Below are 26325 nucleotides of genomic sequence, written 5' to 3' on the forward strand. Positions count from 1 at the left end.
ATGCCCTCCACGCTCTCCTGACCTCAACCCTCTTGACTTTCATTTATGGAGGCACTTGAAAGCTCTTGTCTACGAAACCCTGGTACCAAATGTACAGACTCTTTGTGCTCGTATTGTGGACAGCTGTGATACAAAACACCATCCTCCAGGGCTGCTTCAACGCATCAGAGATTCCATGCGACGGAGGGTGGATGCATGTATCCTCACTGACGGAGGACATTTTGAACATTTCCTGTAACAAAGTGTTTGAAGTCACGCTGGTACGTTCTGTTGCTGTGTGTTTCCATTCCATGACTAATGTGATTTGAAGAGAAGTAATAAAATGAGCTCTAACATGGAAAGTAAGCATTTCCGGACACATGTCCACATAACATCTTTTCTTTCTTTGTGTGTGAGGAATGTTTCCTAAAAAATGGCCGTACCTTCTTGTAACACCCTGTATAGAGGGTGTAGACAAGGACGATGTACTTGAGGACAATATTATGGAAATAGAAGAGGTTGTAGATGAAAATGAAATGGGAGATATGATACTGCGTGAAGAGTGTGACAGAGCACTGAAAGACCTGAGTGGAAACAAGACTTCCGGAGTAGACAACATTCCATAAGAACTCCTGACCGCCTTGGGAGAGCCAGTCCTGACAAAACTCTACCATCTGGTGAGCAAGATGCACGAGACAGGCGAAATACCCTCCCAAAGAAAGCAGGTGTTGGCAGATGTGAAAATTACCGAACTATCAGTTTAATAAGTCACGGCTGCAAAATACTAACGCGAATTCTTTACAGACGAATGGAAAGACTGGTAGAAGCGGACCTCGGGGAAGATCAGTTTGGATTCCGTAGAAATATTGGAACACGTGAGGCAATACTGACCCTACGACTTACCCTAAAAGAAAGATTAAGGAAAGGCAAACCTACATTTCTAGCATTTGTAGACTTAGAGAAAGCATTTGACAATGCTGACTGGAATACTCTCTTTCAAATTCTGAAGGTGGCAGGGGTAAAATACAGGGAGCGAAAGGCTATTTACAATTTGTACAGAAACCAGATGGCAGTCATAAGAGTCGAGGGGCATGAAAGGGAAGCAGTGGTTGGGAAAGGAGTGAGACAGGGTTGTAGCCTCTCTCCATTTTATTTAGTCTGTATATTGAGCAAGCAGTAAAGGAAACAGAAGAAAAATCCGGAGTAGGCCTTAAAATCCATGGAGAAGAAATAAAAGCTTTGAGGTTCGCCGATGACATTGTAATTCTTTTAGAGACAGCAAAGGACTTGAAAGAGCAGTTGAACGGAATGGACAGTGCCTTGAAAGGAGGATATAAGATGAACATCAACAAAAGCAAAACGAGGATAATGGAATGTATTCGAATTAATTTGGATGATGCTGAGGGAATTAGATTAGGAAATGAGACACTTAAAGAACTAAAGGAGTTTTGCTATTTGGGGAGCAAAATAACTGATGATGGTCGAACTACAGAGGATATAAAATGCAGATTGGCAATGGCAAGGAAAGCGTTTCTGAAGAAGAGAAATTTGTTAACATCGAGTATAGATTTAAGTGTCAGGAAGTCGTTTCTGAAAGTATTTGTATGGAGTATAGCCATGTATGGAAGTGAAACGTGGACGATAAATAGTTTGGACAAGAAGAGAATAGAAGCTTTCGAAATGTAGTGCTACAGAAGAATGCTGAGGATTAGATGGGTAGATCACATAACTAATGAGGAGGTATTGAATAGAATTGGGGAGGTGTTTGTGGTGCAACTTGATTAGAAGAAGGGATTGATTGGTAGGACTTGGTCTGAGGTATCAAGGGATCACCAATTTAGTATTGGAGGGTAAAGATCTTAGAGGGAGACCAAGAGATGTATACACTAAGCAGATTCAGAAGGATGTAGGTTGCAGTAGGTACTGGGAGATGAAGCAGCTTGGACAGGATAGACTAGCATGGAGAGCTGCATCAAACCAGTCTCAGGACTGAAGAGCACATCAAAAACATACACCCATCCCTCCCACTGTGGTATTCCGCTGTCCACTGAACCTGTGCAACATCCTTGATCTTCGTCAACCCTTATTTCACCCCTGCTTCCAACCTCTTGCCTCATTGCTCATATCCCTGCAATAGATATAGTTGCAAGACCTGTGCCATACAACCTCCCCTCACCAGCTATTCCAGTCCTGTCACAGGCACCTCGTATCCCATCAAACACAGGGCCACCTTTGAAAGCAGTCAGGTGATCTTAAAAAAGCTGCAACCATTGTGCTGGTTTCTGTGTAGGCATGGCAACCGACAAGCTTTCCGTCCACATGTTTGGCCACTGTCAAACTGTGGCTAAGAGACGGCTGGACCACAGAGCTGCTGAGCATGCTGCCTAACACAGAAGTCTTTACTTCAGTGACTGCTTCACGGCCTGCGTCATATGAATCCTTCCTGCCGACACAAACTTTTCTGAATTGTGCAGGTGGGAACTTTCCCTGCAGTGTATTCTATGCTCTTGTAACACTCCCGGCCTGGACCTTCACTAGTCTCTGTCCCTCACATGCTGTTCCCTCCCTGTCCCCATTCCAACACCACAGGCTTCTACGCCACCAACACATCCAGTAGCCTCCCTCCCCCCCCCCCCTCCCCCCTCGCTTCTCTCCTTCCCTCAAAGTTCCCGACTGCACCTAGGGGCCCTACCCTGCCACCATCATACTCCTGCAGGCTCCCACAAGCAGCACTACACCTTCTCCATTCCTATCCTGGTATCCTTCCCCACCCCAGCCTCCTCCGTACTCACACCACCACAGATTACTTTCCCATCAGGTGCAGTTGCTCTATATACTGTTGCATCAGCCATTGGACACATTGGTTTGTGTGTGTGTGTGTGTGTGTGTGTGTGTGTGTGTGTGTGTGTGTGTGTGTGTGTCTTCTGCCTTAGAAGAGGGCCTTGTGGTCTAAAGCTCAAATGTGTAACAGTCTTTTTGTTTTGCTGGTCTGCAGTTCAACGTCTTCTCTGTATGGTGAATAGCAATCTATTCTTTCCATATCATCATTACTTCATCCTGGATTTTCCATTGTTCGAAAAATGATCCTCTGCTGCATAAAAAAGAATGTCTGCATTATCACAGGTCACTATAATGTAGTTCCACACTGTCCTGTTGACACTAATGATGTTAATGACAGTGGCATGCATCTCATTTGATGCTGATGTCTGCCATCTTAGAATGTACTGTCCTTTCATTGTAATCAACACATATTATAGCAATATTTGTGTCCTTCTGTTACAAGATACTATGCATAGATTTTTTTAAAGAACTGGTATGCACATTCTTCCTTACACAAAACATCAAATGACAGAGATGAGAGATATAGAAGTTATGAACAAAATATCCGGCATGTTTAATGGAAATACGCTGTTTTACTTATTAGACTTGTAAGCAGAATTATCTAGTTGTACTACTTAAAACAACAACCAAAAGTATCCAAAAACTGATTCTCCCCCCTTTTAATGTGCTGCTTATCTTTAGACCAAAGACTAGTTTGGGGTAACTCCCCATGCTAGTCTATCTTTGGCAGGCATCTTCAAAATGACTTGTATCCAAATATTCAGTTACTTTGTAGGAGGAGTGAGTAGTGAGGTCATTAATTCTGTTATATAGGTTGGAGGGAGAATTTTGAACACAGTTGCACCCGATCATATAATTCATTTCTGAAGTGAACTGTAGACAAGGAGGCAAAGTCTACATGAAGACTTTTTGTGTCTTTTATTGTGATTGTGTACATATAAGTTCAGATGAAAAAGTTTTTTTTTTTTTTCCCCCCCTCCAGTCACAAAACCCATTAACGAGTAAATTTATTTAGAAGTAAATGTAAGAAATCAAAGATCCTTTAAAAGGCTTCAGCAAGATGTATGGTTATCTACTTTACACAATATTCATACTGTTCACTTGTGCTGACTAAACACTTTTACCTCAGGTGCAGTGTCCTGAAAGATAATTCCACAGAATTCACTCCCACACAGGGAGTAAAAATATGCAAAATTAGCCACCATTGCTGTCCTCAGATTGACACAATGACAGAGGCCTCTTAGGGGACAACAGGCAAACCTGAACATTTTGATTAGTTTACCCCTGTCTTGGCATGATTTAAACTTATCATCCAGCTGAACCCCGGGGAATTACGGAAACTGTGTGTCATTCAATATATGATTGTATCTACTTCTGATGTCGGGTCATTGTTCCTTGTTTGTCACTGCATAATATGAGTATTTGTGTGGTTAATGCTTAAACTGTTAGCTGTGAACCACTTGTAGGCTCATTCAGCCTTCATCTGACAAGGGAACCTCCCCATCGCACCCCCCTCAGATTTAGTTATTAGTTGACACAGTGGATAGGCCTTAAAAAACTGAATACAGATCAATCGAGAAAACAGGAAGAAGTTGTGTGGAACTATGAAAAAACTAAGCAAAATATACAAACTGAGTAGTCCATGCGCAAGATAAGCAACATTAAGGATAGTGTGAGCTCAGGAGAGCCGTGGTCCCGTGGTTACCGTTAACAGCTGCGGAACGAGAGGTCATTGGTTCAAGTCTTCCCTCGAGTGAAAAGTTTAATTCCTTTATTTTCGCAAAGTTATGATCTGTCCGTTCGTTCATTGACGTCTCTGTTTACTGTAGTAAGTTCAGTGTCTGTGTTATTGAAGTCGCGAGCTATATTTGCTGGATTCATATTGCCCCTGGAATACATCTCACGTATTTAATGCACTCTCGTCCAAAGTAGCGAACAGTCAACTGCCAGCCAGGGAGCCTCGTTAGCAGGAATACTCTCTCTTCCGTGCGCTGTAGTCGACTGAAGTCGTGTGTTTTGATGTTTGTGTAGGTGTAGTGTCGCCATACTATGGCGCAGTTACCTCGCATCGGACGGACGGACAGATAATAAATGTCTGAAAATAAAAAAATTAAACTTTTCATTCGAGGGAAGACCTGAACCAAGAACCTCTCCCTCTGCAGCTGCTCACGGGGCATGGGGCGACGGCGCTCCTGAGCTCACATTATCCTTGATGTTGCCTATCTTGCTTTATTTTGCTTATTTTTTCATAGTTCCACACAACTTCTTCCTGTTTTCTCGATTGATCTGTGTTCAGTTTTTCAAGGCCTATCCACCTAGCCAACTTATAACTAAATCTGAGGGGGTTGCCATGGGGAGCTTCCCTTGTGAAGTGTGTCATAAGTACCTGTATGACTGCAGATACAAGTATAGGTTGTTACTTGGCAAGTTCTTCATGCCTGTATACTGCTCCTCAGTCTCTTTTTGATGAGCTGTGATTCACCATTTATAGATAATCATAATTCATACCTCTTCATTGCTATTTAATGCGACATCCATATAGTGTCCTGTGCATGTCTGACCAACGCTCATGTTCTTTTCACACTAGATAATGAACATTAGGTGTAATGAAATAACTGTTTATTTGATTCATAATTTTCCCCACATGGATTGTACGTGCACTTAAAATGAATTAAATCTACCAACTTTTGCAATTTATCAGTTTGGTGGAGTTACTAGTATGCTCAGAAATAGATACTTTTCAAAACTTTAACAATGCTTGTCTGAGGAACCATATCTTGGCCATAGGCCTGCATTATTCGTGAAATGTCACCATTAGACTTGCATTGTAAATTACCTACGTGAACATTTTTCAGTTCCTATAAATTGTTAATCACATTAATCATTGTCTTCCGACAATTCTTCACTGAATTTGTGATATTTTCAGTGTATACATATCTAATCATAGATAATTTTCACTACTTCAAATCTTACATTTTGGGAAGGTGATGCTGTGCAAAATGTCGTTTAGTTTTGACAGCATAAAGAGTTAGCTGCCCCTTATTTTGATTTTCATTGAGTATACTTAACAGAGGAAGTCGACATATTTTGATAAAGGTTAGTAGTGGAACTAAGCTGCAAAATTCACCCTGTTCATATAATTTATGACTTCACCAATGCCTTCGAATAGGCGGGCCATAAAATTCTAATCACTGATTTTCCATTGTTTAAACAGTGTAATCAGTTAGACAGTTTTCACAGATGGATTTGTATTACACATTGTTGCCATGAAGAGGCATGTTCATTATTTGGAAGCAGCAGAAGAGATGCCCAGAAGAAGATTGGTCCCAACTACCTCTCATGTTCCCTTCTCTTGGAATTGCGAATCAGAACTCTATAGCTCATCCATGAAACAGCTGCCACAGTGTACATCTACATCCATACTCCGCAAGCCACCTGACGGTGTGTGGCGGAGGGTACCCTGAGTACCTCTATCGGTTCTCCCTTCTATTCCAGTCTCGTATTGTACGTGGAAAGGATTGTCGGTATGCTTCTGTGTGGGCTCTAATCTCTCTGATTTTATCCCCATGATCTCTGCGCGAGATATACGTAGGAGGGAGCAATATACTGCTTGACTCTTCGGTGAAGGTATGTTCTCGAAACTTTAACAAAAGCCCGTACCGAGCTACTGAGCGTCTCTCCTGCAGTCTTCCACTGGAGTTTATCTATCATCTCCGTAACGCTTTCGCAATTACTAAATGATCCTGTAATGAAGCGCGCTGCTCTCCGTTGGATCTTCTCTATCTCTTCTATCAACCCTACCTGGTGCGGATCCCACACTGCTGAGCAGTATTCAAGCATTGGGCGAACAAGCGTACTGTAACCTACTTCTTTGTTGTCGGATTGCATTTCCTTAGGATTCTTCCAATGAATCTCAGTCTGGCATCTGCTTTACCGACGATCAACTTTATATGATCATTCCATTTTAAATCACTCCTAATTTTTGTCATTGTTTCCACCTTGGCTGTTCATTATTTTATCTGCAAAGTTTTATAAATATATAGAATTTTCCATTGTGATATGTGTACAGAATAAGTAAATTGTGTAAACATCAGCCAGATATTGTCCACCGAGAGAGGTGCCGCAGTGGCTAACACACTGGACTCTCATTCGGGAGGATGATGGTTCAATGCCGCATCCGTCCATCCTGATTTCAGTTTTCCGTGATTTCCCTAAATCGCTCCAGGCTGAAGCCACTTGAAAGATGGAATTTCTGTACTCATGTCCTGGTAAATTTATCTTTAGCAACAAATACAACTAAGGAGTAAAATTCAATAAATTTTATTGTTTGGGTCATTATTATTGAGACATTCTATTACCTTGTTATCCTCTGTTAATATTAAAAACTAGAGGTTGTAGGTTGGGTTTCAAAAAAGTGTTATTCATTTTGCAGTTTATGTAACTAACAACATTAGTTTGTGTTCTTTTCTTCGATTAATTCAAAGATGAATGATAATTCAGGGACAGTGTGCACTTTCTGTAATCATTTTTTTATAATAGTATATTGATGAATGAAATTACAGGGTTATGGCTGGTCATGTTTCAGATCCTCCATTTGTAGGACTAGAAACTTTAGATGCATGGCAAAGAAAAAATCATCCATGGCTTGAATTGTCGGATGTTCACAAGGAAACAACAGAAAATGTTCGTGTGACAGTCATACCTTTCTATATGGGTTCTAGAGAATTTCAGACTGCTTCTGTTTATTGGGTAAGTAACTGTAAATGACATTGTTGATAACAAAGTTCAATAAGACGCCATAGCAATGCCCCACCTGGTAGACTGCATTTGGTAACTGCACTGACACTCACGGTGAAAACAATTTAGACGTTTACCAAATAATGTATGCCACACTGCAGTAATTAACTTTAGATTTCTACTTTTTTATTTATAATAAATCCCATTGTATGATAATGAGTTTTGTTACAAGTATTAATTTTAGAGCTGATACAGTATGACAGAGTTTACTACTGGTAGTGGAGTAAGTAGATTTGACTGGCTGGTAGGGGCACATAAATAGATAGTGTGATTACAAGATGTTAATGAATTGACTGACTTACACAAAGTGAATAACACACATTTTGATAGTTAAGTGAGAACTGACTAAAAGCAACAGAGAGAAGCCACTTAACGTGGGCTATCTGAAATACTGTATACATGATGGTGGCTAAATGAATGCTAGCCTCCAACGGGCTCAATCATTGTCCTTCACACCTGCTTGTAGATCCCTGTAAGACTGAAAATTATTTTATTATTACCTTCAATTGGACAGATATAAAATCTGCTCACCAGGCAGTGGCAGAACACAAGCATAAAAGAAGATTGTAACTAGGCAAGCTTTAGGAGCCAGTGGCTCCTCCTTCAGGCAGAGGGGTTGAAGGGGGAGGAAGAGGGTGAAGGAAAAGGACTGGAGAGGTTTAGGAAAACGGGTAGATTTTGGAAAAGTCGCCCAGAACCTTGGGTCAGAGAAGACTTACCACACGGGATGAGAAGGAGAGACTGAGTGTTGGGAACTGCATCGGACAAAATCTGAAAACCTGAGAGCTTAAACATGAAAGACAGGGTAATATGCTGGACAGAGATTACTGCTTAAACATCTTGCATGAGTTAATAAGAGTGACAAGCTGAGTGCATTGTACATGACAGAGGTGGGAGGGCGGGGGTGGTGAAAAATAGACGGGTAAGACAATGAAAGACGTAGAAGACTAAAATGGAGTGAAGAGAAGAAATGCTGAGATTGAAGAAATTAATGTAAATTAAGGCCAGGTGGGTGGCAAGAACCAAGGAAATGTTGTAACGCTAGTTCCCACCTGTGTAGTTCTGAGAAACTGGTGTCTGGGGGAAGGATCCAGGTGGCGTGTGTGGTGACACAGGCATTGAGGTCACAATTGTCATGTAGAGCATGCTCTGCTAAACAATATTGTGTGTTGCTTGTATACACTCTCTACCTATGCCCATTTGTCCTAATTGAAAATTTGGTGGTAGTCATGCCAATGTAAAAGGCCGAACAGTGTTTACGTAACAGCTGGTATGACATGTGTTGTTTCACAGGTGGCTGTCCCTTTGATAGTATTGTTTTGCCAGCTACAAGACTGCTATAGGTGGTGGTAGGAGGGTGCATAGGGCAAGTCTTGCAGTGGGGACGGTCTCAGGGGTAGGACCCATAGGGTTGGGAGATGGGTGCTGAAGGAGCATAGGATCTGACACAAATATCGCGGAGATTGGGAGGGCGACGAAAAACTATTCTAGGTGTGGTGGGCAAAGTTACAGACAGGATGGATCTTGTTTCAGGGCATGATTTTAGGAAGTCTCGGACCTGTCGAAGTAGCTGATTAATACATTCTGTTATGTTAATTTCTTCCATCTCAGCATTTCTTCACAATAAGTACTCTTATCTTCACTTTGTTTCAGTTCTTTACATCTTTCAGTGTCTAATCTACTCATTTTGCTAGACCTCTCCAGCCCTTTGCCTTCATCCTTCATCCTTCATCCTTCTTCCTTCCCCTTCAACCCTTCTGCCTGAAGGAGGAGCCACTAGCTCCGAAAGCTTGCCTAATTATAACCTTCTTTTGTGTGTGTGTGTGTGTGTGTGTGTGTGTGTGTGTGTGTGTGTGTGTGTGCGTGTGTGTACGTACTGCCGCCACTTGGTGAGTAGATCTTTTATCTATCTAATTAAATTATTCTGTCAAAAATTGATTGTTTTCATTGTTTTATTACTACCTTTGTAATATTAACACAAGAAAGCCAGTTTAGAGGTCATAAAATTAAAATAGGCAAAAGGCCAAATGTATTTAACTGTGAGTTGAATGCCCGGAAAAATGTAAAATTATAAGCACTATTTCATCAAAATGACTTCTGTGGGGATTCCCAAGGCTCGCCAAAATTTTACAAATTGAATAATTAACAAACCAACAACTTATTCCAGTGAAAGTGGACATTTTTGGAATTGGGAAAAAATCTGAATACGAGTAACTTTATTACTTAAAAAGTTTTGAGAAAAATGTGTTTGTTGAGAAGGAGCATTAGAACTTTCAAATAAGAAAAACCTCATTTAAAGACAGACATCTATTTGCTAACTGCAAACTTCACATCCATGTGTTTACTCTTCATTTGTTAAGAACACTCTTGTAGGTAAAATATTTCCAGGAAAATCAAATGTACTATTATAATAAAATTAATTGAAATAGGGCACGAATAAAAATAAGCTATTTTGTACTACGGTTGTGCATATGCTCTTCACAAGATGAGATAAAATAAAGGAAAACTGTTGTGGTTGGCAGGAGAGCCAACCGTGTTTTTCTAAAGGAGGCCGAAATGTACGCGTTTAGCTCACGCAGACTGGCGTGAGGTCTGGAACATGACAAGGGAATTAGAATTGAGAAAAACGAACGTAGCTGGTGAAATACTTAACTTTAATCCATTAATAACGAACATCGCTCTTGACGGTACATGATTTACAATATCAATAGAAACTGATCGTGGCACCTTGCTAGGTCGTAGCAAATAATGTAGCTGAAGGCTATGCTAACTATCGTCTCGGCAAATGAGAGCGTAGAAGTTAGTGAACCATCGCTAGCAAAGTCGGCTGTACAACTAGGGCAAGTGCTAGGAAGTCTCTCTAGACCTTCCGTGTGGCAGCGCTCGGTCTGCAATCACTGATAGTGGCGACGCGCGGGTCCTACATATACTACCGGACTGCGGCCAATTTAAAGGCTACTACCTAGCAAGTGTGGTGTCTGGCGGTGACACCACAAAAACAAATTATATTGCTGACAGTGGTGGTATAAAAACAAATAGGGTGGAGTACCTGTAAGAGTTTGCATGGCAAAGTGATATTTATACTGTGCCTCCCCCCCCCCCCCCCCCTCCTCCTCCTCCCATATTTTCAGGATATGTCATGACAAATCCAGCAGGTAGGCAGGAATGAATGTCTCACAGAACAGAAGAAACCGCTTTTTAAGTGTTCACATTGTCCAGAAAGTGGGTGAGATTTGATAGGTACAAAAGTAATGACATCTACAGTTGACCCATAAATAAATAGAGATGAGAAGTTACTGTTGTGTGCATTGTTCATTCCAGTATCTGTTTTGGAGGTGTACTGTTTGAAGGCAAAACTGCAATAAGTGAGGTTGCAGTTATGGACACTGATGGAGGAGCTAGTTCCAGATTTCAGAGTGTTGCTCAAAAGTGAGATGTTGGGGGTGTACAGGAATTACATGTATAGCTTTAAACGTTGATTCAGATTGGTTGGTTTTGTGATATGTAGCATGGATATTCATAAGTTGAATTTTATATAAATTGTAAGTACAAGCCAGAATTTGACACTGGGAAATTATTAGTACATTGAAAACCTGATTTGAATGTAAAATAATAACCATTTTCTGGTGGCAAATTGTATCTAGGCTTCTAAGGATTTTTAAGGTGGTAATATCTTTCTCAAGTATATGAGTTAAGAGTCAACTGATTATTTTACTTACTTGTCACAGTGGCGGTACTGCATACGTCTTGAGAATCTTGGAAAATTATCAGTTCAGCTGCGGGAGCGGCACTGGCGAATCTTCAGCCTGTCGGGTACACTGGAGACAGTGCGTGGACGTGGAGTGGTTGGCCAGGAACCTGTCCTCTCTCGGGCTTCGCCAGCTTTCCAGTACAGCAGCCATGTCAGTTTGCAGGCACCATCAGGCCACATGTGGTAGGTTTATGCAGTAAAACATAACATTTTAAAGAAATGCTTCATAGACTCAGTTCCAATAAGCTAAAGCTTGGGATGGATGTACCCCATTTGTAAGTGTTACATAGGATAACTTACAAAATTTAAAATTTTATTTCTTTTACTTTCATAGTTCAAAAAACACAGTATCCATCCTCTGAAGAAAATGATAAATATGGATGGGGTTGGTAACTTTCCATTAACAGAAAATCAAGGTTTAAATACAGTATATATTAAAATAGATCACTACAGACCAGGCAGACACTAAGCAGTTGACATGCACGTAGAAAAGGCTGAAAATTATTTGGCTTCCGCTTTTCAAAAATATTCTTAAACCAGTCTGTTGCCCCATGACAGTAAAACATGTCTAATACATAGTCATGGCTGGGATGGTAGGTGGAGAAATGGAAGGAATGTAGAATGGGTGGTGAAGTGAAAGTTAAGGGGATATTGAAGAACATTATGCTACTACGCAAAAGTTGTTTTGTGTGGAGGCAGATCAGGTGTTTGTCCAGAGGAACATTGGAAGAAAAAGGAAGAGCATGAGGGAGAATGTGAAATATTCAAAGTGGGAGAGGGAGTATGATGGTTTCACTTGTGGCATTTCAAGTGGAGAAAACATTAAGCTGAGGGGGGGGGGGGGGGGGGAAATCTGGCATGGGTTGTGAAATGTGGAAGGACCGGGGGGGGGGGGAGGGGGGGAAGACAGAAGGATAAGAAATAAGTGTAAGACAGGATCTAATGGGGGCTTAGATTGGGGGAAAAAGTGGAGGGGGCGGGAGATTACGTGTGTGTGTGTGTGTGTGTGTGTGTGATCTTCCATAAGGATATTGCCCTTAGGACAAGATTGAAAACAGGAAGGGATAGGGCAGACATGGTTGTGGTGCAGGTTGGATATTTGGGGACAACAGCTTTTATGGATGAGTCCCATAAGGAATATTCTCATTTCAGAGCATGACATAACATAACTGAAGCCTATGTAGAGAGAGAAATCAACTCATTAAAGTTCTGATTTGCCAGCAGGTGTGGGGAGTATGTTAAATGTATTCAGAGGTAGGGCACAAGACAAGGTTGAGAGGAGAGTTCTGGTCTGTAAAGATTTTTGGCAAAACCTTCAGCTGCTACAAATGAGGCATCTGTGGGTGCCTCAGTTTTGTGGTAAGAACTTTCTGATATGCAGTGGGTTGCAGATGTAAATGTTGAGATGATATTGGTAATTGGAAGGTTTGATGTGAACAGAGATTCATAGGGATCCAGTGGCAAAGAGAAAGTGAACAGCCAGAAAAGTGGCTTTCTGAACTGAGGTGGCTAGTTCAACCCTTTGAATGCTGTGGGCATGTTTATACAGCTTGCCCCACTGTTCCCCAGGTGTTGTGGATGTGTATATGCATGCCGCTTGGATTTTTCAACAGTGCTATAGATGTCAAAATGCATCCTGAGCTGTCGACCTCTCACTGCTGCAGTTAAGTAACTTGCATATCTCAGTGAATAAAAAAGTTTGGAGTATTTATCATAGAACATGTTGTCTCATCATGTGCTGTCATTTGCAGAAAACCTTGTTTTGACATCTTGAATCATTTGTGATATGACAGTTTTTATGACCACTTGATCCATGATGTTAAAGGGCATGAATGGGCATATCGCGCGTGAACATCGTTCAGACATAAAACCCAATAACTCAAGAATGAAATCAGATATTATTCTGCTTTCAATTTTAAGTAAAATTTTGAAATATTACCTGCATCTCATTTACTGCAATGTATGAACTAAAATCAACCAAGCACAAGTTTGCACAAAGCGTTTTTACCTCTTTAAAATTTAGTGCAGTCATTTATTTAATTTGATGCAGCACAGTAAGTATGGTGAATAATGAAAAGACATTCAGTTCTTCTTAGAGTGAAAATATTGGGCTGTAAGATGTGCAAAATCAACTTTTTTTCACCAACATTTGAAGCTGCTACAAAAGAAGCCTCAGCACAGAACGTAACGAGCGAACTCATTTGAAATGAATGAGGTCAAAGAAGACAGTATTACAGAAAGGATAGATTGCTACTCACCGTATAGTGGAAATGTTGAGTTGCAGACAGTCACAACAAAAAGACTGCCGAATAAGTAAGCTCTTGACCAAAAAATCTTCTGGCAGATTAAAACTGTGTGCCGGACTGAGTCTCAAACTCTTGGGTCTTTGCCTAGGCAAAGCTGTCTCTGGCTGCTGAGGTCAGTCTCTAGACAGTGATCATGTGTGTGATGGTTGCATTTGCGTGAATATATTTTCCACATGCGAAAAATATATTAAAAACAAAGATGCTGTGACTTACAAAACGAGAAAGCGCTGGTAGATAAACACAATAAAAACCACACACACACACACACACACACACACACACACACATTTCAAGCTTTCACAACCCAAGGTTGCTTCATCAGGAAAGAGGGAAGCAGAGGGAAAGACAAAAGGATGTGGGTTTTAAGGGGAGAGGGTAAGGAGTCATTCCAATCCCGGGAGCGGAAAGACTTACCTTAGGGGGGAAAAGGGACATGTATACACTCGCACGCGTGTGCGCGCGCACACACACTATATAGAAACTTCCACATGGGAAAAATGGGTGGCTGTATATGGATGGATGTGTGTGTGTGTGTGTGTGTGTGTGTGTGTGTGTGTGTGTGTGTGTGTGTGTGTGTGTACCTATCCTTTTTTCCCCCTAAGGTAAGTCTTTCCGCTCCCGGGATTGGAATGACTCCTTACCCTCTCCCTTAAAACCTACATCCTTTCACTTTCCTTTCCCTTCCCTCTTTCCTGACGAAGCAGCCGCCGGTTGCGAAAGCTCAAAATTCTGTGTGTGTGTGTGTGTGTGTGTGTGTGTGTGTGTGTTTTATTTATTGCGCCTATCTACCGGCGCTTTCCCACTTGGTAAGTCTTGGAATCTTTGTGTGTATATATATATATTTTACAGGCAGACATGTGTAAAGGCAAAGAGTTTTTCTAATTCAGAAGCCCACCTGCGGGTTCGGGGGTTAGAATAGGCCCGCGTTATTCCTGCCTGTCGTAAGAGACGACTAAAAGGAGTCTCTCCCCTTCAAGGGGGTAGTTAGCGCCTGCGTCCGGAGACGGACGGTTTCACGACCTATATTTGCGTTCATTTTGGTTTTTCACTTCTTCTGGTTTCTTCCTTCCGTTGGTTGGTTCCTTTCTTTGTTCTTCTCCATCTCACTGTCTTACTTACTCTTCTCCTTGCCTTCTTCTGCTTCTCTGGTCTCCACTTCTGCGTGTGAGACAGTCTGTCCTTTCTTTCCCTCTCTCCTTTCTTCTTCCTCTTCTTCCTTCCTCCCTGTGCGTGCCTGAAGGCCGACCCATGCGTTCGCACGCATAGACAGTGACGGGGTAACGCGTAATTCCTCGCCCTGGGTAGACAAGTAACGCACGAACGTACCCCCTGGTAAAGGCCAGGCCCAGGGAGGGGTGATTGCCTGAGCTGACACCTTCCGACCATGCCGATTGGTCCCTCCGTCCGTTTCTCGGGAGGTGTGACCTGAGGTGTGCGCAAGGAAGGAGCGCGCCATCGGAGACGCTGGCAATCATGGGGGATTCCTCCGCAATGGATTTCTCTTCTTCTTCTTCTCTCTCGACTCTGCCCACAAATGGAAACTTGACCAGCCACCAGTGACAAAAGTACTACCGCCTGCCCCACAGTTCCTCGTAGTTTCTCGATCTGAGGACGGAAAGGATTTTACCTCTGTCAACCCTTTCGTTATACAGAAGGGAGTAGATGCCATAGCCGGATCTGTCAAGTCTTGTACCAGGTTGCGTAATGGTACCTTGTTACTAGAAACTGAGAGCGCCTTTCAGGCACAAAAACTGCTCCGGGCCACACTCCTGTACACGTTCCCTGTCTGGGTGGAGGCTCACTGCACCTTGAATTCGTCTTGTGGTGTGGTATATACTAGATCACTCGACGGATTGACTGACGAGGAGATTCAGTCTTTCCTCGCTGAGCAGGGCGTGACGGCTGTCCATAGGGTCATGAAAAAGGTCAACAATGACCTTGTACCAACCCGGACACTTTTCTTGACCTTTGATAGTGTTCAGCTGCCGTCGCGCATCAAAGTGGGCTACGAGGTTATTTCTGTTCGCCCCTATGTCCCGACACCTACGTGCTGCTACCAGTGTCAGCGTTTTAATCACACTCGCCAGTCTTGTTCCAATGCGGCTACATGTGTGACTTGTGGCAGGGATGCCCATGAGGGTGACTGTCCACCTCTGTCTCCTCGTTGTGTGAACTGCCACGGTGACCATGCAGCGTCCTCCCGCGACTGTCCCATCTACAAGGAAGAACGCTGTATCCAAGAAATTCGGGTCAAAGAGAGAGTCTCCACCTCGGCCGCTCGCAAGCTATTCACTAGTAGGAAGCCCACGTTGCTCCCAGCGGGGAAGTACAGTACTTTCCTCGCCTCTCCTCGGACTACCAGGGAGGTGGCACCGCAGACATGTGATCTGACCTTCAGCACTACGGTCGTCCGTTCGGTCAGTGCTAAGATCGCCCGGTCGACGTCCCCTTTTCCTCCCGTTGCCCCTCCGACACAAGCACCTTTATCAGCTTCTGCCAGGACGAAGACCCAGAAGTCAGATGCACGGGCCTTCAAGAAGGAACTGTCTTGTGGCAGACCTTCTACGTACCTCGAACCCTCAGCCATCGACCAATCCTGCTACAAAACGACCTTCCAAGAAGGCTCATAGGAAGCACAGTTCTCCATCCCCGCCACGGCGCATTTCTCCTCCTGCGCCACCCAGCGGTTGCCGCCCCAGGCCGTCATCCGTTTCGCCTGGCCGCACCTCTGGTAGCTGAACATCTGGCCGTTCACCAGCGGAGGAAGCTCCCTCTCCCGGCCATCTTCACAAGATGGCCGATGAACCTATAGAACAAATGGACGATGACTGTCCACCTCCTGCTAGCGGCGGCAGTGCTCGCTCGAAGCCGGGCCCTCAGCGGCCTTAGAGATGACCCCTTACTGCATCTTCTTCTCACGATGGCACTTATTCACTGGAATATTCGCATCATTCGCTGCAACCGAGAGGACTTGAAATTACTGCTCCACTTGCACCGTCCGCTCGTCGTAGCCCTCCAGGAAACGAAGCTACGCCGATGCGATCAAATTGCCTTGGCACACTACACCTCTGTGCGTTTTGACTTACCCCCTGTGGCAGGTATTCCGGCTCATGGAGGGGTTATGTTGCTGGTCCGGGATGATATCTACTATGATCCCATCACATTGCACACCTGCCTGCAGGCAGTTGCAATCCGCATTTCTCTCCCCACTTTTACATTTTCCATTTGTACCGTTTACACTCCATCGTCGTCTGCCGTTACCAGGGCAGACATGCTGCAAATTATTGCTCAGCTCCCTGCACCATTTTTGTTAACTGGAGACTTCAATGCTCACCATCCTCTTTGGGGCTCTCCAGCATCCTGTCCGAGGGGCTCCCTGTTAGCAGACGTTTTCAACCAGCTCAATCTTGTCTGCCTCAATACTGGCTCCCCTACTTTCCTTTCAGACACCTCTCACACCTATTCCCATTTAGACCTCTCTGTATGTACCACCCCACTTGCACGCCGGTTTGAGTGGTATGCACTTTCTGATACATTTTCGAGCGACCACTTCCCGTGTGTTATCCATCTCCTGCATCATACCCCCTCTCCGTGCTCAACTAGTTGGAACATCTCCAAAGCAGACTGGGGGCTCTTCTCTTCCAGGGCGACCTTTTAGGATCAAACCTTCACAAGCTGCGATAGTCAGGCTGCACACCTCACGGAAGTCATTCTCACTGCTGCTGAATATTCCATCCCTCACACTACTTCTTCTCCACGCCGCGTACCGGTCCCCTGGTGGACCGCAGCATGTAGAGACGCCTTAAGTGCTCGTCGACGTGCTTACGCACCTTTAAACGCTACCCTACAGTGGCGAATTGTATCAATTATAAACGATTACGTGCGCAGTGTCGTCGTATTTTTAAAGAAAGCAAGAAAGCCAGCTGGATTGCTTTCACAAGCATCTTCAACAGTTTTACTCCTCCTTCTGTTGTCTGGGGTAGCCTGCGCCGGCTATCTGGCACTAAGGTCCACTCACCACTTTCTGGCTTGACGGTCGCGAATGACGTTCTTGTAGCCCCTGAGGATGTATCCAATGCCTTCGGCCGCTTTTTCGCAGAGGTTTCGAGCTCCACCCATTACCCCCCTGCTTTCCTCCCCCGAAAATGGGCAGAGGAGGCTCGGCCACCTAATTTCCACTCCTCGAATTGTGAAAACTACAATGCCCCATTCACCATGCGGGAACTCGAAAATGCACTTGCCCGGTCACGGTCCTCCGCTCCGGGGCCTGATTCTATTCATATTAAGATGCTGAAGAACCTTTCTCCTGCGGGTAAAGGTTTCCTTCTTCGTACTTACAATTGCATCTGGATTGAGGGACATGTTCTCGCATGCTGGCACGAGTCTATTGTTGTACCGATTCCTAAGCCGGGGAAGGACAAGCACTTGCCTTCCAGTTATTTACCCATCTCGCTTACCAGCTGTGTCTGTAAGGTGATGGAGCGAATGGTTAACTCTCGTTTGGTTTGGCTGCTCAAATCTCGATGCCTACTTACCAATGTACAATGTGGATTTCGTAGGCGCCGCTCTGCTGTTGACCATCTGGTTACCTTGTCGACCTTCATTATGAATAACTTCTTGCGGAAGCGCCCGACCGTGCTGTCTTCTTTGATTTGGAGAAGGCTTACGACACCTGTTGAAGGGCGGGCATTCTGCGCACCATGCATACATGGGGCTTTCGCGGTTGCCTCCCTCTTTTTATTCGTTTCTTTTTAATGGATCGACAGTTCAGGGTACGTGTGGGTTCTGTCCTGTAAGACACCTTTCGCCAGGAGAATGGGGTGACACAGGGCTCTGTTTTGAGCGTCGCTCTCTTCACCATAGCGATCAATCCAATAATGTATTGCCTCCCAAATGATGTATCAGGCTCCTTTTTCGTGGACGATTTTACCATCTATTGCAGCGCGCAGCGTACATGTTTCCTGGAGCGCTGTCTTCAGCGTTCTCTTGATCGTCTTTACTCCTGGAGTGTCGCCAATGGCTTCCGTTTTTCTACTGAGAAAACGGTCTGTATTAACTTCTGGCACTACAAAGAGTTTCTCCCACCATCCTTACGACTAGGCCCCGTTGCTCTCCCATTCGTGGAGACAACAAAATTTTTAGGTCTTACGTTTCACAGGAAACTTAGTTGGTCTCCACATGTGTCATATTTGGCTGACCATTGTACCCGTTCTCTAAATGTCCTCCGTGTTCTCAGTGGCACGTCATGGGGAGCGGATCGAACCGTCCTACTTCGCCTATATCGGTCAATCGTCCGCTCCAAGCTGGATTATGGGTGCTTTGTATACACTTCTGCATGGCCGTCCATCTTACGCCGCCTCAACTCCATACAACATCGGGGTTTACGGCTTGCGATCGGAGCGTTTATACTAGTCCCGTCGACAGTCTTCATGCTGAAGCCTGTGAATTGGCACTCACCTACCGGCGCGATATACTGCTTTGTCATTACACCTGTCGGCTACTGTCAATGCCCGACCACCCATCATATCGTTCCTTTTTTGACGACTCTCTCGACCGTCAATACGGGTTGTATGTCTCTGCCCTGCTACCCTCTGGAGTTCGCTTTCGTCGCCTCCTTCAACACCTTGATTTTTCACTCCCTGCAACCTTTAGAGTGGGCGAGAGCCACACGCCACCTTGGCTCCAGGCTCAGGTTCGCGTTCACCTTGACCTCCGCTCGCTCCCAAGGGAGGTTACCCCCGGTTCGGTATACCACTCCCGTTTTGTCGAACTCCGTTTGAAGTTCATTAATATGACCTTCATTTATACAGATGGCTCTAAGACCAATGACGGGGTCGGGTGTTCTTTTATTGTCGGGGCACAAAGTTTCAAATACCGGCTACATGGCCATTGTTCGGTCTTCACAGCTGAGCTCTTTGCCCTCTACCAGGCTGTTCTTTACGTCTGCCACCACCGACATTCTGCTTATGTCATCTGCTCCGACTCTCTGAGCGCCATCCAGAGCCTCAGTGATCCGTATCCGGTTCACCCTTTCGTGCACCGGATCCAATGCTCTCTTCAGCAGCTGGTGGACGACGGGTCTCCAGTTAGCTTTATGTGGGTTCCTGGCCATGTCGATATCCCTGGGAACGAAGCTGCAGATGCCGCGGCCACGGATGGCTTCTTGTTGTGTCCCTTCATCAGATTGTAGCACGGTCATTTGTCAGCGCATTTTATCGCTGTGGCATGCCGATTGGGCTGCACTTACGGACAACAAGCTTCGGGGCTTGAAACCTCTTCCCGCAGCTTGGACGTCATTCTCGGCGGGAGGAGGTCGTTTTGGCCCGATTACGAATTTGACACTGCCAGTTCAGCCATCGCCATCTGCTGACGGCAGCGCCGGCGCCGTTCTGTCCATGTGGGCAATTGCTGACAGTCCACCACGTTTTAACGTCCTGTCCAGATTTTACTACGCTGTGTCTTGATCTTGGCCTGCCATGTACTCTGGATGCCATTTTAGCGGATGACCCAGGAGCTGCTGCTCGCGTTCTTCGTTTTATCAACTTGACACACCTGTCTAAGGACGTTTGATTATGCTGTAGTTTTTTAATCCTATGCCTGTTAATACGTCTTTTATAGCGTTGTCCCTTTTAGTTGCTGTTTTAACCTTGTGCCTCGCGGTACATTCCTAAATTAGTCAGGGCGCTAATGACCATTGTAGTTGTGTGCCCTAAAACCACAGAAAAAAAAAATTCAGAAGGCTTTTTGACTGAAAGAGCAGTGTTTTTGTTGGGCCTGTCTTCCACTCAACATTTCCATTATATGGTGAGTAGCAGTCACAATATTGTCACTATTTTATCCTGGATTTTTAATCATTTGGGCTCAAAGACGCTGAGATTCTAGAAGAAAGAAATAGGAAGTGCTCATGTGTTCAGATCATTAATAAACTGACACAAAAAAATGGCAGTACCAAGAAGCAGCTATGCAACGTGTACAAAATTTGCTAGGAATGTTTCTACATCTGAAAGATGATGTCTCTTCAAATTTCACACCAGTCTCGTAAAGGTTTTGCTAATAGTGACACTATGAGGATGCAATCAGGTTTGGTTTAAATACATGCTATAATAGTTGTGTTAGTTGTGATTGGATTTGGTGAGTTGTTGATTGTCAAAAATGCCTTATTAAGGTGACAGAGATGCGACTATTAACACCTCTTTTAGGTTGAAAAAGGTCGTGTAATGGGACTACGAGAAGCTGGATGTTGCTTCTGTGATATTGCAGAAAGACTTGGCAGGAATGTAGCCACAATACATGGTTGGCGGTAACAGTGGTCATAAGAATGTGTGGTTGAAAGAGGACTCCAGAGGGCCATGTGGCTTTGCTGAGATCAAGCCCATCATGTTTGTTGTGTGGCTCTGGCACATTGTTCTGCATTTGCAGCAGCAATTGTCACTGCAGTGACACAAAGAATTATTAAAAATCGGGTTACTTCAAGGACAACTCTGCCCCAGATGCTGCCATCAGTGGTGTCAAGTGAGAGCTCGTTGGATGTTGGCGTGGAAGTCTGTTTTGTTTCCTGATAAAAGCTGGTTCTGCCTCCAGAGCCAGTGATGGCCATGTTTTTTTTTTTAGGAGAGGTCTGTTGTCTGTTGAGAGCCTCTGACAATACAATGAATGCACATATGCATGTTTGCACTCAACATTCTGGTGGTTACACCAGCTATAAATGTACCAGCATTTCACATTTGCAATGGCTTATCTCACTGATACATTAACTTAACAATACCAGAGAAGGAAAGTTGCTACTAACCATATAGCGGAGATGCTGAGTCGCAATAGGCACAACAAAAAGATTCACACTGTTCTAGCTTTTGGCCATAAAGGCCTTTGTCAGCAGTACACACACACACACACACACACACACACACACACACACTTAAATGCAGCTTGCATACACGCCTGGCAGTCTCAGAGAGCTGAAACTACACATTAACACGTGCAACTTGTGATCATGCAGTGTTAATAACTTAAATATGTTGCCTAGACAAATGTATTCATGAATTTTCATTACTGTACATAATTACATTTTGGTGTTTTGATTTTTTCCTTCAGTGTATGTCCCCAGTGAATCTTAACAACCAGTAAGAGATTTGGAATTGTAAGTGGCTTGAAATGATTTTACCAAGTAGTTTATCAACAGGTTGTTACATGATGCATTCATCTGAGTGTCCATGGCATTGTTTTAAAAAGAGAAATAATTGTAGATGAGGATGTAATTAACCATGGTTAGCAAGAATGCAGCTGTGCATTTGCAATCGGCAAGGTGTTGGGAGAGATGTGTTCTATGGTGGTCAGACTAAGAATGATTGGGATGTTGATCTAAGGAGAGGTGCTACAGACAGTGAGAAACAGAGCACTGGTCATAAATGGATAGGAACTATGGAGAGGAAGTGCTTAGTGCCTTCAATATACAAGGGTAGGCTGCAGGCATTAGTTTGAAGATGTTGGTCTTCTGAAGTGTAGCCACTTTCAGTGGACCCATTAATCAGCCACAATGTTGAAGCACGACTCGCACCCCGTCCTCACAGCTTTACTTCTGCCAGTGCCTCGTCTCCTCCTTTCCAAACTTTACAGAACCTCTCCTGCATGTTCTGCAAGATTCGCAGGAGAGGTTCTGTAAAGTTTCGAAGGTAGGAGATGAGGTACTGGCAGAAGTAAAGCTGTGAGGACGGGGCGTGAGTCGTGCTTGGGTAGCTCAGTTGGTAGAGCACTTGCCCGCGAAGGGCAAAGGTCCCAAGTTCGAGTCTTGGTCCGGCACACAGTTTTAATCTGCCAGGAAGTTTAAACTGCCATAATGTTTGCAACATAGTCCTCGGTCTCGGGTGTCTGCTAGAAAGCAACCACTCCATACTATATTAGGAATTCAGAGTTGATTGAAACATTAAGTGGACAGTTGTAAAACGTTCACTGAGTGGAATGGACATTGGAAAAAGAGTTTATATTTCCTAAAAGATGGTGTCTTTATAGCATTGAGTGGAAACATTTGGTCTAGTGAGCCCCAAAATGAATTTTAACTGCAAATTTGTACATCTCTTTGAGAGAGTATTATGGGAAAATTGGAGGGGTTTAAGCTTATACAGAGGCTCATAAACAGTCATTCTATCTATAAATCTTTAGTGATTGCAACTGGGAAGAAAGTAAATTGTGGTAGTACCAAAAGTACAATCAGCCACACCCTGAAGGCTGGCTCGCAGAATGTAAATGATATGTAGATAAGAATAAGCAGCTGTGGTGGACATCAGTCAGTATTCAGATATTCATGCCAGATTGTAACACTCTCATCATAGTGTCACCTAAAGCTAACCTAAATCAGATGGTGCAGAGATACCCAGTCGCGTGATAGTGTCAGGGGGTGACTTTTATTAACCTGTTATTGTATGTGAAAACTGTGCGTTTTTTATTAGTGGTAAGGACAAACATACTTGCAAAGCTGTACTGAATGCTTTATCAGAAGACTGTTTTGCACTGCTATCCCAATATTCCACACAAAAATGAAATACTTTGTATCTCCATACTACAGATGTACTTTAGAATATGATCTTAAAGACTATATGGACTGCAATACTTCAGGATTTGTGCAAGATATTTCTGATGCTGAACATTTGCTAGTGACTGCTTATACAGTTTCCAATCATGTCTTATTCTACATACATGTTACGCAGAAATTCTTTGTCTTTCTGAACTATACATTCCACACTTGTGATCAGTGGTGATATAATTAGAGGTAACTGAAATTTCTGCAGAACCTATGGTTTTAGGGAACAGGTTGACATATTTTTTACAGATTTTTGTAATTTTGTGTTCCTTTGAATGTTGCAAGATGTACCTGGCTACGTGGAAAGTGTTGTAGGTCAGCAAGGCCAGGTTTGGTAGCAATAAGAGCAGTAAGAGAATAACAACAAGAGCTTTAGTACACTTTTGTACTACTCTGTTCCATAAGTGGAATATTCTCTTACCTCTTTGTCGTATTGTTACTTCCACCTTCCTCCATACTCCTACCGTATTTTCTCAAAGAGCTTATACCTGTAGCAGTTCGCTGTTACGCTGCAGGCTGTTAGTTATTCCTGCCTCATCCCACTCCACACACCCCTTCCATATATTCACCACTCACACAAGCAGTTTACTTACTTAACCATATCAGGCAGAAGTGGCACTACTCGGTAAAGATCCTGGAACAAAGGGATGGCAGAGTTCGTATCGAATGTAAAAAAATGAAAAATTACACCCATATCTTCCTTTATTCTCATATATATTTTAGACTCTTCCACTTATACTTGATATAATAAAGTGTTCCAAGTATCAAGATCCTGTGTTGCCATCCTTCTATACTTACTGGATGGAAGGGAACTCAAACTCATATGTAGCTTTTGGCCAGACTCCATTGGACACACACACACACACACACACACACACACACACACACACACTAGCATCTCAGGCCAGACTCAACATCACGTGGGAGACAAGCAGCAATCTGGAGGGGGTGGGGAAGGGATAGTAGTGTAAGGTGGGGAAACAGACGAAGGCTGTCGGGTGGAGTGTGCAGGTACTAAACTCCAGTAGGCGCAGTGTTAGGGGGTTGTGGGGCAGGAAGTTTATTTGGAGCCCTCTGCCAACACATCCAGCCGTATTTCCCCACTCCTCTGATATTTCGTTCCTTTTTCCCCCCCACACTTCCCTGACCCACAACTTCCTGGCACTGTCCCTGTTAAACTCTAGTCCCTGCACAATTCACCTGGCAGCATTCTTCTCTCTCCCCACCTGTACACTACTACCCCTTCCCTTTGCCCTTCACCACCACCACCACCACCACCACCAGTGTGTGTGTGTGTGTGTGTGTGTGTGTGTGTGTGTGTGTGTGTGTGTGTGTAGTTGCCTGTCCCCATTGTTCACTGTTTCCTTTATCATCTGATTACTTCTGACATTTATTATGTAGAATATGCTAATTTCTTGTGAATAAAATAAAGTAAGGAAATAATCGATATGAAGAAAGGTTTCAGCATCACATTGATTTAATGGGCAGAGAGGTACTTGGGGATGAGTTTGTGCACCCATACATTCTTCTACCAACCTCTGGACAGTCGCAGCCTGTTGATTTATGAAGACCCTATGTGGTGAATTACACATGTATGTACATATCTATGTGCACACAGAAAATTCTGCCGGAAAACCACATATAGTACCGATGAGGGGAAGGGGTGTCTTTTCTTACAAAGTTGGAATGAAATGCCAGATGTTTGGATTACTAATTGCATTGCTAAACAGGTCGCCTACCGAGCAAAACTAGACAAAAAAATCCACTTGCAATAAAGCACAATGAAATATACTGGCTCTTTTGTGGGACTTTGTTGTTAAATTCATGAGCTTGGCTTATATACTGTTAATTTTTAAAAGAAAGTTGAATATCTGTGTAAGCATTGAATACTGCAATTTTCTTTATTAGGGGCACCTTCCGTATGGAGCGTGAAGATGGATTTTCATTCGACTGTCGCATCCCACCCTTCCCACTTGAGAGCAAAATAGAAGAGCAGCCACCAGCCTCATCACCTACACAGGGAGCAGAATGAATTAGAGACTAATTGTATTTATTGTACAGATTTCAGTTATTTATTTGAAAAAAAAAACAATTGTGCAAGTTGTAATTTCTCAACTGTCCTTGCTGATGCAAGTGAATTAAAGAATTGAAACTGTGGATAGTCTGTGAAAGTTGGTCTCTTTTTATTGATTCTACAATAGAAAACCTTATCTTCTGAAATCTGAAAAAGAAACATATTCTACCGGAGAATAAGGGGAAGTAATTTTATTCTTCTGGAGATGCAAGAAGAATGAAGAAGGTACTCAAGAGAGAGAAATTCAAATCACGGAGTAAAGATCAGAAAAGAAACTGGTGAAATGAAGAGCTGAATGGATAGGATATATAGAAGGATATTGGAGGACTGAGGGTGGATATCCTCAATGGCTTTGACCCATTTCTCAAAATGTGACAATTCTTATGCCAGTGGTAATTGAGTAAAATGTTTTACAGTTTCTCAAAACTGCAAAATTTGATTGCGCCAATTTATTCATTTAAACAACCGCTTTTCTGAAACTAGAGGCTTATGTCCTAAGTTTGACAGAAATTCTTGTGACTGTTGTTCTGTTTTAAGAAATAAATGTGGAGACTGCTATAGATATTTACAAGTAATAATTAGTATGAAAGTGTACACAGTTCCTGATAGGTAACATTTTTAATATTTCCAGCATAGTTGGAATAAATTGCTCATCGAATGTAATTACGGTATGAGAAAAGCAGTGTGACATTTCATGTAAGTTCATATCATGGTAATGTTTTGTACTTTTTCTTGTAAATAAAATTGTACTGAATTTTAATGACCTCAGCATTCACTTACTCATAAATGCCTTGTTTTGAGGAGTACAGTTTATCCTTTGAAACCTGACACACATTGCATTCAGTTATCTCATAACTTTTGTGACAGGTGTTATATCATGAACTAAGTTTGCTGTTAGCATTGCTTAATCTTATATCCAATTTAACTTTCATTGATGGTGGAAACATTCATTTATCATTTATTATTTTTGTGAAGGTGATGAAATAGAGTATTATTGATACTC

At 43.3% G+C, this 26325-nt stretch overlaps 1 protein-coding gene across 1 annotated transcript in view; it reads left to right on the forward strand.

The window, feature by feature from the left end:
* The window catches only part of LOC126285442 (polymerase delta-interacting protein 2), a 76037-nt gene extending 49955 nt beyond the window's left edge, over positions 1–26082 (forward strand). Inside the window, exons 5-7 of the mRNA XM_049984829.1 lie at positions 7406–7569; positions 11346–11551; positions 25157–26082. Of these exons, the coding sequence (XP_049840786.1) occupies positions 7406–7569; positions 11346–11551; positions 25157–25280 (494 nt within the window). The 3' untranslated portion in view covers positions 25281–26082. The remainder of the gene's footprint in view (positions 1–7405; positions 7570–11345; positions 11552–25156) is intronic.
* Positions 26083–26325: the final 243 nt, after the last annotated feature.

Source organism: Schistocerca gregaria, chromosome 8, assembly GCF_023897955.1.
Source record: "Schistocerca gregaria isolate iqSchGreg1 chromosome 8, iqSchGreg1.2, whole genome shotgun sequence".
Taxonomy (NCBI): Eukaryota; Metazoa; Arthropoda; class Insecta; order Orthoptera; family Acrididae; genus Schistocerca; species Schistocerca gregaria.